Source organism: Balaenoptera physalus (assembly GCF_965194825.1).
Source record: "Balaenoptera physalus genome assembly, chromosome: X".
In the NCBI taxonomy this organism is placed as follows: domain Eukaryota; kingdom Metazoa; phylum Chordata; class Mammalia; order Artiodactyla; family Balaenopteridae; genus Balaenoptera; species Balaenoptera physalus.
Window position 1 is genome coordinate 90,757,508 of NC_138903.1, and position 13,043 is coordinate 90,770,550.

General features: G+C 39.8%; 1 protein-coding gene across 1 annotated transcript; it reads right to left on the minus strand.

Moving 5' to 3' along the window:
• Positions 1 to 5,214: 5,214 nt before the first annotated feature.
• LOC309652367 (melanoma antigen preferentially expressed in tumors-like) lies at positions 5,215 to 11,664 on the minus strand. The gene is made up of 3 exons (XM_082446096.1): positions 8,400 to 11,664; positions 7,343 to 7,945; positions 5,215 to 6,508 (listed from the first exon to the last, which is right to left on the minus strand). Exons 1-3 carry the CDS (start codon positions 8,687 to 8,689, stop codon positions 5,995 to 5,997), a joined length of 1,407 nt encoding a protein of 468 aa, XP_082302222.1. The 5' UTR covers positions 8,690 to 11,664; the 3' UTR covers positions 5,215 to 5,994.
• Positions 11,665 to 13,043: the final 1,379 nt, after the last annotated feature.

The following is a 13,043-nucleotide window of genomic DNA, read 5'->3' on the forward strand; positions in this document are numbered from 1 at the left end:
TTTTTCTTATACTCTAATTGCAGATAAAGAAGTAGACCAGCCACGGCCATTTTAATTTTTGCACTACAATGTCATCTTTCAGTAGATGGGGTAATGGCATCAAACATCTTAAGACTGGATCCCTGGTTTCATGGCTTTACCACTTAGTGGTACCACAGGCTACACGACCTTGGCCAGGCACATCAACTCTTCCAAGATTTCATTATCCATATTCAAAAGGAGAAGGGCAATTTTTTTTTGGAATTTTATTTATTTATTTATTTATTTTCAGCAGGTTCTTATTACTTATCTAGTTTATACATATTAGTGTATACATGTCGATCACAATCTCCCAATTCATCCCACCACCACCCCCAGCCCCCCTCCACTTTCTCCCCTTAGTGTCCATACATTTGGTCTCTACATCTGTGTCTCTATTTCTGCCTTGCAATCCGGTCCATCTGCACTATTTTTCTAGATTCCACATATATGTGTTAATCTACGATATTTGTTTTTCTCTTTCTGACCTACTTCACTCTGTATGACAGTCTCTAGGTCCATGCATGTCTCTACAAATGACCCAGTTTTGTTCCTTTTTATGGCTGAGTGATATTCCATTGTATATATGTACCACATCTTCTTTATCCATTCATCTGTCGATGGGCATTTACGTTGCTTCCATGTCCTGGCTATTGTAAATAGTGCTGCACTGGGGTGCGTGTGTCTTTTTGAATTATGGTTTTCTCAGGGTATATGCCCAGGTGTGGGGTTGCTGGGTCATACGGTAGTTCTATTTTTAGGTTTTTAAGGAACCTCCATACTGTTCTCCATAGTGGCTGTATCAATTTACATTCCCACCAACAGTGTAAGAGAGTTCCCTTTACAAGGAGAGAATTGTTAAGTCTGTGAGAGAAATGCCACTTGTCATATACAAGGGAACAGCATAAGGCTATCAAGAGATTTCTGAAAAGAAACCTGGCAGTCCAGGAGAGAGTGGGATGATATATTCAAAGTGCTGAAAGAAAACAAGCGACCACCAAGAATACTCTATTCAGAAAAGCCGTCCTTCAGAAATGAAAGATAGATGATGACATTCCCAGACAAACAAAAGCTGAGGGAGTTATTCACCACTCGACCTGCCTTACAAAAAATGCTAAAGGGAGTTCTTTGAGTGGAAACAAAAAATTAACAACATGAAAACCTACGAAAGCATATAACTCATACGTAAAAGTAAGCATATAGTCAAATTCAGAACACTCCAACATTGTAATGGTGGTGGGTAAAACACTTTTAACTTTAGTATGAAAACGGAAAGACAAAAGTTTTAAAAAGAAATACAGTTGCAATAACTCATTAGTACTCACAATATAAAAGATACAAACTGGGACATCAATAACCTAAAATGAGGTGGGAAGAGGTAAAAGTGTAGAGATTTTGCATATGATCAAAGTTAAGCTGTTATCATCTTAAAGCAGACTGGCATAACTAAAGATGTTATATGTAAGCATGGTGTTAACCACCATGGTTAATTAATTTTAGTTTTCTTTTTTTTTTTTTTTGGGAAGTCTTTGAAATGTGGTGCATTATCTCAATATGTAAGCAATATGAACAGATTATTAAATAATTTTGCATCCTTTGTCTTCTTTTAATTGAAATATAGTTGATTTACAATATTATATTGGTTTTAGGTGTACAGCAGAGTGATCCAACATTTTTTCAGATTATACTCCACTACAAGTTATTATCAGATAATGCCTATAATTCCCTGTGCTATACAGTATATCATTGTTGCTTTCCCATTTTATACATAGTAGTTGTATCTCTTAAACCTATGCCCCTAATTTGTCCCTCCTACCTTCCCTCTCCCTTCTGGTAACCAAAAATTTGTTTTCTATATCTGTGAGTCTGTTTCCATTGTGCATGTGCATTCATTTGTACTATTTTTTAGATTCCATATATAAGTGGTATCATACAGTATTTGTCTTTCTATATCTGACATTTCACTAAGCATAATATTGTCTAGGTCCATCCATGTTGCAGCAAATAGCAGAATTTCATTCTTTTTATGGCTGAGTAATATTGCACTGTGTGTGTTTGTGTGTGTGTGTGTGTGTGTATGCCATATTTTTCTATCAATTCGTCTGTTGATGGGCACTTGGGTTGCTTCCATATCTTTGTTATTGTAAATAGTGCTGCTATGAACCTTGGGGTGCGTGTATCTTTTCAAATCCATGCTTTTGTTATTTTTCTGTATATGTATCCAGGAGTGGATTTGCTGGATCATATGGTAGTCTTATTTTTAGTTTTTGAGGGAGCTCCATATTGTTTTCCATAGTGGCTGCACCAATTTACACTCCCACCAACAGCATACAAGGATTCCCTTTCCTCCACATCCTCTCCAATATTTGTTATTTGTAGACTTTTTGATGATAGCCATTCTGACAGGTGCGAGATGATATGTCATTGTTGCTGTGATTTGCATTTCTCTAAATATTAGCGATGCTGAGCATCTTTTCATGTGCCTGTTAACCATGTGTACAACTTCTTTGGAAAAATGTCTATTCAGGTCTTCGGCCCATTTATCATTGGGTTGTTTGTTGTTTGGATATTGAGTTCTATGAGCTGTTTATATATTTTGGATATTAACCCCTTGTCGGTCACATCATTTGCAAATATTTTATCCCAATCCTTAGGTTTTCTTTTCATTTTTGTTGATGGCTTCCTTTCCTGTGCAAAAGCTTTGACGTTTCATTAGGATCCGTTAGATTATTTTTGTTTTTATTCCTTTTGCTTTAGGAGATTTATCCAAAGGAATATTGGTATGATTTTTGTCAAAGAGTGTTCTGCTTATGTTCTCTTCTAGGAGTTTTATGTTTTGAGGTCTTGCATTTAGGTCTTTAAACCATTTTATTTTTGCATATGGTGTGAGGGAACGTTCTAATCTTTGTTTTACATGTAGATGACCAGTTTTCCCAACACCACTGATTGAAGAAACTGCCTTTTCTCCATTGTATATTCTTGCCTCCTTTTCTGTAGATTAATTGACCATACGTGCATGGGTTTATTTCTGGACTGTCTATTCTATTCCATTGATCGATGTGTCTGTTTTTGTGCCAGTACCATGCTGTTTTGATTAGCTTCGTTGCATAGTCTGAAATCTGGGCTGGTTATACCTCCAGCTTCACTCCTTTTTTTCCTCAAGATTGCTTTGGCAATTTGGGGTCTTTTGTGGTTTCATATGAATTTTTGGATTCTTGGTTCTAGTTCTGTTAAAAAAGGCATGGGTATATGGTAGGGATTGCATTAAATCTGTAGATTGCTTTGGGAAGTATGGACATTTTAACAATATTAATTCTTCCAATCCAACAGCATGGGATATCTTTCCATTTCTTTCTTCATCTTCAGTTTCCTGCATCAGTGTTTCATAGTTTTCAGATAGGGCTTTCACCTCCCTGGTTAGGTTTACTCCTAGGTGTTTTATTCTTTTCAACGTGATTTTAAACGGAGTTATAAAAAAAAAAACTTTCTGTTTGTGATATTTCTTTATTAGTGTATAGAAATGCAACAGATTTCTGTATTTTAATCTTGGATCCTGAAAGTTTGCTGAATTCATTCATTAGTTCTAATAGTTTTTGGGTGGAGGCTTTAGAACTTTCTATACAAAGTATCACGTCATCCGCAAAGAGTAACGGTTTTACCTTTTCCCTTCCAGTGTGGGTACCTTTTCTTTTTTCGCCTGATTGCTGTGGTTAGGACTTCCAATACTATGTTAAATATAAGTGGTGAGAGTGGGCATCCTTGCCTTGCTCCTGAATTTAGTGGAAAGTCTTTCAGCTTTTCGCCATTCACTATGATGTTGGCTGTGGGTTTGTCGTAAATGCCCTTATCATGTTGAGACATGTTCCCTCTATACACACTTTGTTGAGAGTTGTTGTCATGAATGGATGTTCAATTGTGTCAAAAGCTTTTCCTGCGTCTATTGAGATAATCATGTGATTTTTATCTTTCATTTTGTTAATGTGGTGTCTCACACTGATTGATTTGCAAATGTTGAATCATCCTTGTGACCCTGGAATAGATCCTACGTGATTTATGGTGTATGGTCCCTTTGATATATTGTTGCATTTGTTTTGCTAATATTTTGTCCAGGACCTTTTCATTTGTATTCATCAAAGATATTGCCCTCTCATTTCCTTTTTCTGTAGTGTCTTTGTCTGGCTTTGGTGTCAGGGTATTGGTGGCCTTGTTGCATTCTTATTTTATGATGTCTTTGAAATGCCATGTGTTATCATTTCAACAAAGCAACAACATATACAATTCATTTAACCTGTTTGTCTTTCTAAGTCAGAAATGCAGTAACAAAATGGAGGTAAGAACAGGTTATTAACTATTTTTATTAATTATTAATTTTTACATTATTTTCTCTGTTTTTGAAACGCAGTTTATCACTTCAACATGTAAGCAATAAGAAAAAATAATTGTAAAAACTTTTTTACTGAGTCTTTAAAATGTGTGTGTTATCATTTCAACAAGGAAACACTATACACAAAATACTAATTATTTTTCCATTCTTTTCTGTTATCAGATCGTTGACATTTTCTATGTTACCATTTCAACATATAAACAGTAGGAACAACCTATTAATTAAGTTTATTTTCTCTCAGTTAGTCTTTGAAACGCAATGTTTTATCACGTTGACACGTAAAGATATAAACAGGTAATTATTACAACATTTTTCTTACTAAGTCTTTGAAATACAATGCTATCATTTTAACAAGTAAGGATATAAAGAATTTAATTTACATTCTTTTATCTGTACTGCCTTTGATATGCAGTATGTTATCATTTCAACATGTAAACAATACACGTAAATTATCAATTAGTTATTCTACACCCTTTGTTTCCTACTAACTCTTGGATACACAGTGTGCATTCAACACCTAGGGTACAGCACATTTGAGAGTAGCCAAATTTCTAGAGTTCAGAAGCCACATATGGTTAGTGTGCACCATACCGAGCAGTGCAACTCTAGTGGAAGAGCAGAGGGAGCAAATACATATGCAACAATGTGTACCATGAAGGAAATATACATGGTACATTAAGAAAAAGCAGCAGCAGAATAAATCTACTTAAATGGGGAAGTAAGAGAAAACCTATCTGAGGAGGTAACATGTAAGCCATGACCTGAGGCCTGAGCAGCTATCCAACAGCATAAAAAGGCCAACATCATTGAGCAGACTATATAAGGGGAAAAAGTGAAAAAAATACTGTGTTACGTGGGAATAAATAATTTCCCAAGTCCTCTAAGAAAGAGTAGAGAAACTGATAAATCATAGGAATGTCTACACTCTGAGTGAGATCAGGGACTTTATCTTTCTTAGCACCTGGAAAAGTACCTAAATCATAACAGATACTTGGTGAATGTGTGTGGAATAAGGAATAACTGAGCCAGGGGTCTGAGACCTGGGAAATCAGGCAGCAATATGCTGATGAAGATACCAGTAGGTAGTGGGCATAGTTTGTTTGTTTCCTTTTAGTTGCATGTGGTTTCTCACAGGCCACCTGAGGTAATCAGAAACACAAGAAGTTTGCAGGTCCCTAGAGGGTAAAATTATTCAACAACTACCACCTCTAGGAAGAGTTTCAATTGATCTGACTTGTGTCAAGTGCCCATAAATGGATAAGTGAACCGATCAGTGTGGATAAGGAAATGATGTACCATGACTGGGTCAGCTTACGTCACATACCCAACACTCTGGTTAGTAACCAGAAGACGTAGAGGGCAGTGGGCAAGAGATCCAGAGGACCTTTCAAATTCCTGTATTTCCTTTTAAAAGTTCCTCTTTTATAGAGATCAGTTTACATATCCAGTGTTCCTAACCCCAGCTTCCTAGAACAGTAGAACTTTACATATGTGTCTCTACAAACTTGGGTTTCAGGCGAAAAAAAAAAAAAAAAAGTGAACGCTTTAATGGCCACACATCAGTGTTGAAACACCTCCTTGTACCGTGGACATCACTTTGAATAAGCGGCCCAGGTCATGTCGTCCCGCTGTGCCCCGTGCAGCATCGCCTCCAACTGAGCCTGGACTTCAGCAAGTTTCTGTCGGTCCAAACTCTCATGAAAATCCCATTCCTCGTAGCAATGGACAGGGACAGGATAAATCACGTACTTCAGCTTCATCAAGGATGTCAAGTGCTGCAGAAGGCTCTTGAGCACAGGCATCGTAATGGGATTGAAGGCAAAGCTAAGGACACGGAGGTCGGTACAGTGGCTCAGGGCTGGGAGGACGGCAGAGAGAGTAGAATCAGTTATCATACAATTATTTATCTCCAGATGTTGCAGGGTGCTTGAGACCTTCTCCAGCAGAGTCTGGAAGGGCTCATAAACTTCTGAGAAGATCTGGTTGTTACTGAGACTCAATACCCTTAGGTGGGTGGCCTGAGAGCTCTGGGACAGGACAGTGACATCTCTGTTAGAAAGGCTACAGAAAGGTAGATACAGTGTATCCAACTGAGGTGGCACAACTCTAAAGAGAGAAAAAAGTAAGATTATTTCAGAAGAATGAGGGCAATGAGCCCCAAATTATAGGTACCTAAGGCTCTAGAATAAACTACTGTGTTCATGGTTTGCAATAGGTGGTTAACAATGTGGACTTTGGGATCAGACTTTATAGATTTGTGACCCGGAGAAAGTTACTTTACCACTCTGAGGTACAGGGTTTTAATCTTGAAAATGTGCACAGCAGTAATTACTATACAGAAGTGCGGGAAAGATTAAGTGAAGAAATTGCATGCACTTAGTATATTCGACATAATCAGTGTTGGATCTGATTCACTAATTTGGCGAGGACGGGTCTGGGAAAGCAGCCAACTGAGGGTTTCCTTTGACTAGTTCCCAGATGACAAGCTCTCAGTTCAGGGTCTAAGCCTTGGGGAAAATACAGGAGCAAAATTATCTGGCAGTGTTAACTATTGGGGCCCATCCATGGGCATGTGCATTAGTCCTATAGCTTAATGTTTCTCCATCTGAATGCCTCCCCTTCCTCTCTAGAGAGCTGTAAAGTCCAATAGGAGAAGGACTGAGTCTTTTTCACCAATATATTTACAGACTTATTATAGTGTCTGCCCACGGCCACTGAATGAATGAATGAATGAATGAGCACAGCTTCCTTTTCTAACCTCATCTGCTGCTCACCATAAGGTAGCCCTCTCTCCCCCGGCTAGGTTCAAACTCCCAGCAGTGCCTATGCTGAGGCAAAAGGAGAAATGGGTTACAAGGAGCTTAGGAAGATCCAAGCATGGTCTCTTCTGTCTTAACAATGAGGTGTTCAGGGAACCCAGGTTCTTCCCCACCCCCTCACCTGAGCAGTGTGTGCAGTTGATCTGTGAGGCAGAAGAAACTCAAGCTGAGCTCCTGGAGATTGTCCAGCTGCCCAAGCCAGAGGAGAAAAGATCTGAAGGTCCTTCTCTGATAAGATTTAAAGGGGATGTTACACAGAGTCAGGCTGTTCAGGTGGATCACCCGAGCCAAAAGGGTGACGACTTCACTCAGATTAGCCTGATCCATTTCCAGGTGCTCAATGCACCCGAGATCCAGAAACTGCAGGATACTTTCGAGGGCAGACATTCTATCGATTTGCAAACCTCTGCAGCAGAGGTGCAAGGACCCAAGGTTCTGCTGAACTTTACTACAAAGAAAAGAGAGGAATTGCTCTGTTCTCACGGTACTATTGAGGGAAATATCCACTAGTAATTCCATGGGTTCCTGAGCTGAATGAGGCTCAGACCCGGAATTACCAATCCCGAGGCACCTGACACTATGCTGAGCGCCTTCTATATTAAAGATAGAGTGCTGAGAGTAAATGCATGAATGAAAACAGAAAGGGAATGCGGTCCCAATCTCAGAGCATATTGTCTCACAGACCAGGTCACGTCTTAAATCTAGGATCCTCAGTTTGGGCCCCCTGTAAGGAAAGGAAGAGACAGAACACATGAGAGATAGCTGATTTTAATATAACCCAGCAAGATCAATGATGAGAAGCAGGGACAGAACACTTTAACCCTGGTTTTCACTTCATTGCCATTCACCAAGAAGTTCTTGCCACACAAATGCAGCGTCTTTCATCCTTTCCCCACCCCCTCCTTCACCTCCAGGCTTTCCCTGTCTCAATGCCCATATTCCACTTCTGTGTAATCGCACTCAGATCCATTCATAGTGTCCTCAAACACCTCTGTTCTATAATCAACTCTATAAGGCAATAGAGTCCCGAAGGTGACCCCAAGTGCTGACCGACAGCTCTGCAAAGACTGCAGTATTCACCATTGGCTACTGTTGGGAGACGGTTAGGTATCCCCCTGCCCCAGGCTACAGCATACCCTCCTGCTGACTCCCTGTGTCTCTACTGGTCATAGTCTTACCAAGAGGAAGAGTTCTGGGCAGGGAGGATCTGCAGACCATCAATCATGGCTTCCAAGATGTCATAGTAGGACTCTCGTGTGTTCAATGACCCAATATGGAGACAGCGAAAAGGCCAAACCTGCACCATTGCCTTTAGCATCGTCTTATGCCCACCCAAGAAGGCAGCATTGAACAATGGAACAAAGAGGTCTCTTGGGATTTCGTCCAGGGCATGGATAGCTGCAGGCTCATTATTCAGCAGACTCTTTGCAGCAAGCTCTAGGAGTGTGACTGTGGTCTTTTGGTCCATCTTCAAAAACCTGCTTCAGAGTAGAGAATATTTAGAAATCCTGAGAAGATATCTAGAGTCACTTGTTTGCTTCCAGGGTTAGCTATGGACAAAATACTTATTGAATAAGTATGTGGTGAATCATAGGGCCAACTCAAGTGACCTCTACTATAGGACTAGAATGAAAATGGACTTGTGTGTATATTTAATTATATATGTGTACACACACGTGTGCGTGCACACACACACACTTACATGAGATAAAATGCCATTAGAAATCAGAGGTCAGTTAGCAGAAGACAATGCTGACCACCTAGCTGCCTTCCTCAAATTATTTCCTCCTGAGGAGCTTCAAGATGGCAGAAGAGTAAGACGCGGAGATCACCTTCCTCCCCACAAATACATCAGAAATACATCTACATGTGGAACAACTCCCACAGAACACCTACTGAACACTGGCAGAAGACCTCAGACCTCCCAATAGGCAAGAAACTCCCCAAGGACCTGGGTAGGGTAAAAGAAAAAAGCAAAAACAGAGACAAAAGAATAGGGACGGGACCTGCACCAGTGGGAGGGAGCTGTGAAGGAGGAAAGGTTTCCACACACTAGGAAGCCCCTTTGTGGGCGGAGACTGCAGGTGGCGAAGAGGGGAGCTTCGGAGCCACGGAGGAGAGTGCAGCAACAGGGGTGCGGAGGGCAAAGCGGGGAGATTCCCACACGAAGGATCTGTGCCGACCAGCACTCACCAGCCCGAGAGGCTTGTCTGCTCACCCGCCGGGATGGATGGGGGCTGGGAGCTGAGGCTCGGGCTTCGGAGGTCGGATCCCAGGGAGAGGACTGGGGTTCGATGCGTGAACACAGCCTGAAGGGGGCTAGTGCACCACGGCTAGCCGGGAGGGAGTCCGGGAAAAAGTCTGGAGCTGCCGAAGAGACAAGAGACTTTTTCTTGCCTCTTTGTTTCCTGGTGCGCGAGGAGAGGGGATTAAGAGCGCTGCTTAAAGGTGCTCCAGAGAAGGGCGCGAGGAAATAGCTAATCAAGTCCAGGAAGCACAGAGAGTCCCATACAGGATAAATCCAAGGAGAAACACGCCAAGACACATATTAATCAAACTATCAAAGATTAAACACAAAGAACAAATATTAAAAGCCGCAAGGGAAAAACGACAAGTAACACATAAGGGAATCCCCATAAGGTAAACAGCTGATCTTCCAGCAGAAACTCTGCAAGCCAGAAGGGAGTGGAAGGACATATTTAAAGTGATGAAAGAGAAAAACCTACAACCAAGATTACTCTACCCAGCAAGGATCACATTCAGATTTGATGGAGAAATTAAAAGCTTTACAGACAAGCAAAAGCTAAGAGAATTCACCACCACCAAACCAGCTTTACAACAAACGTGAAAGGAACTTCTCTAGGCAAGAAACACAAGAGAAGGAAAAGACCTACAATAAAAAAACCCAAAACAATTAACAAAATGATAACAGGAACATACAAATCGATAATTACCTTAAATGTAAATGGATTAAATGCCCCAACCAAAAGACATAGATTGGCTGAATGGATACAAACACAAGACCTATATATATGCTGTCTACAAGAGACCCACTTCAGACCTAGGGACACATACAGACTGAAAGTGAGGGGATGGAAAAAGATATTCCATGCAAATGGAAATCGAAAGAAAGCTGGAGTAGCAATTCTCATATCAGACAAAATAGACTTTAAAACAAAGACTATTACAAGAGACAAAGAAGGACACTACATAATGATCAAGGGATCAATCCAAGAAGAAGATATAACAATTGTAAATATTTACGCACCCAACATAGGAGCACCTCACTACATAAGGCAAATACTAACAGCCATAAAAGGGGAAATCAACAGTAACACAAACATAGTAGGGGACTTTAACACCCCTTTCACCAATGGACAGATCATCCAAAATGAAAGTAAATAAGGAAACACAAGCTTTAAATGATGCATGAAATAAGATGGACTTAATTGATATTTATAGGACATTCCATCCAAAAACAACAGAATACACATTCTTCTCAAGTGCTCATGGAACATTCTCCAGGATAGATCATATCTTGTGTCACAAATCACGCCTTGGTAAATTTAAGAAAATTAAAATCGTATCAAGTATCTTTTCCCACCACAACGCTATGAGACTAGACATCAATTACAGGAAAAACTCTGTAAGAAATACAAACACATGGAGGCTAAACAATACACTACTAAATAACCAAGAGATCACTCAAGAAATCAAAGAGGAAATCAAAAAATACCTACAAACAAATGAAAATGAAAACACGACGACCCCAAACCTATGGGATGCAGCAAAAGCAGTTCTACGAGGGAAACTTACAGTAATACAATCCTACCTCAAGAAACAAGAACCATCTCAAATAAACAACCTAACCTTACACACAAAGCAATTAGAAAATGAAGAACAAAAAGACCCCACACTTAGCAGAAGGAAAGAAATCATAAAGGTCAGATCAGAAATAAGTGAAAAAGAAATGAAGGAAACAATAGCAAAGATCAATAAAACTAAAAGCTGGTTCTTTGAGAAGATAAAGAAAATTGATAAACCAGTAGCCAGACTCATCAAGAAAAAAAGGGAGAAGACTCAAGTCAATAGAATTAGAAATGAAAAAGGAGAGGTAACAACTGACACTGCAGAAATACAAAGGATCATGAGAGATTACTACAAGCAACTCTATGCCAATAAAATGGACAAGCTGGAAGAATTGGACAAATTCTTAGAAAAGCACAACCTTCCGAGACTGAACCAGGAAGAAATAGAAAATATGAACAGACCAATCACAGGCACTGAAATTGAAACTGTGATTAAAAGTCTTCCAACAAACTAAAGCCCAGGACCAGATGGCTTCACAGGCGAATTCTACCAAACATTTAGAGAAGAGCTAACACCTATCCTTCTCAAACTCTTCCAAAATATAGCAGCGGGAGGAACACTCCCACACTCATTCTACGAGGCCACCATCACTCTGATACAAAACCAGACAAAGATGTCACAAAGGAAGAAAACTACAGGCCAATATCACTGACAAACATAGATGCAAAAATCCTCAACAAAATCCTAGCAAACAGAATCCAACAGCACATTAAAAGGATCATACATTATGACCAAGTGGCGTTTATCCCAGGAGTGCAAGGATGCTTCAGTATACGCAAATCAATCAACGTGATGCACCACATTAAAAAACTGAAGGAGAAAACCCATATGATCATCTCAATAGATGCAGAGAAAGCTTTCGACAAACTTCAACACCCATTTATGATAAAAACCCTCCAGAAAGTAGGCATAGAAGGAATCTTCCTCAACATAAGAAAGGCCATGTATGAGAAACCCACAGCCAACGTCGTCCTCAATGATGCAAAACTGAAACCATTTCCACTAAGATCGGGAAGAAGACAAGGTTGCCCACTCTCACCACTATTATTCAACATAGTTTTGGAAGTTTTAGCCACAGCAATCAGAGAAGAAAAAGAAATAAAAGGAATCCAAATTGGAAAAGAAGAAGTAAAGCTGTCACTGTTTGCAGATGACATGATACTATACATAGAGTATCCTAAACATGCTACCAGAAAACTGCTAGAGCTAATCAATGAATTTGATAAGGTAGCAGGATACAGAATGTATGCACAGAAATTTCTTGCATTCCTATACACTAATGATGAAAAGTCTGAAAGAGAAATTAAGGAGATACTCCCATTTACCATTGCCACAAAAAGAATAAAATATCTAGAAATAAACCTGCCTAAGGAGACAAAAGACCTGTATGCAGAAAATTATAAGACACTGATGAAAGAAACTAAAGATGATACAAATAGATGGAGACATATACCATGTTCTTGGAATGGAAGAACCAACATTGTGAAAATGAGTCTACTACCTAAAGCAATCTACAGATTCAATGCAGTCCCTATCAAAGTACCACTGGCATTTTTCACAGAACTAGAACAAAAAATTTCACAATTTGTATGGAAACACAAAAGACCCCGAATAGCCAAAGCAATCTTGAGAAAGAAACACAGAGCTGGAGGAATCAGGCTCCCGGACTTCAGTCTATACTACAAAGCTACAGGAATCAAGGCAGTATGGTACTGGCACAAAACCAGAAATATAGCTCAGTGGAACAGGATAGAAAGCCCAGAGATAAACTCACGCACCTATGGTCACCTAATCTATGACAAAGGCGGCAAGAATATACAGTGGAGAAAAGACAGTGTCTTCAATAAATGGTGCTGGGAACACTGGACAGCAACATGTAAAAGAATGAAATTAGAACACTCCCTAACACCATACACAAAAATAAACTCAAAATGGATTAAAGACCTAAATGT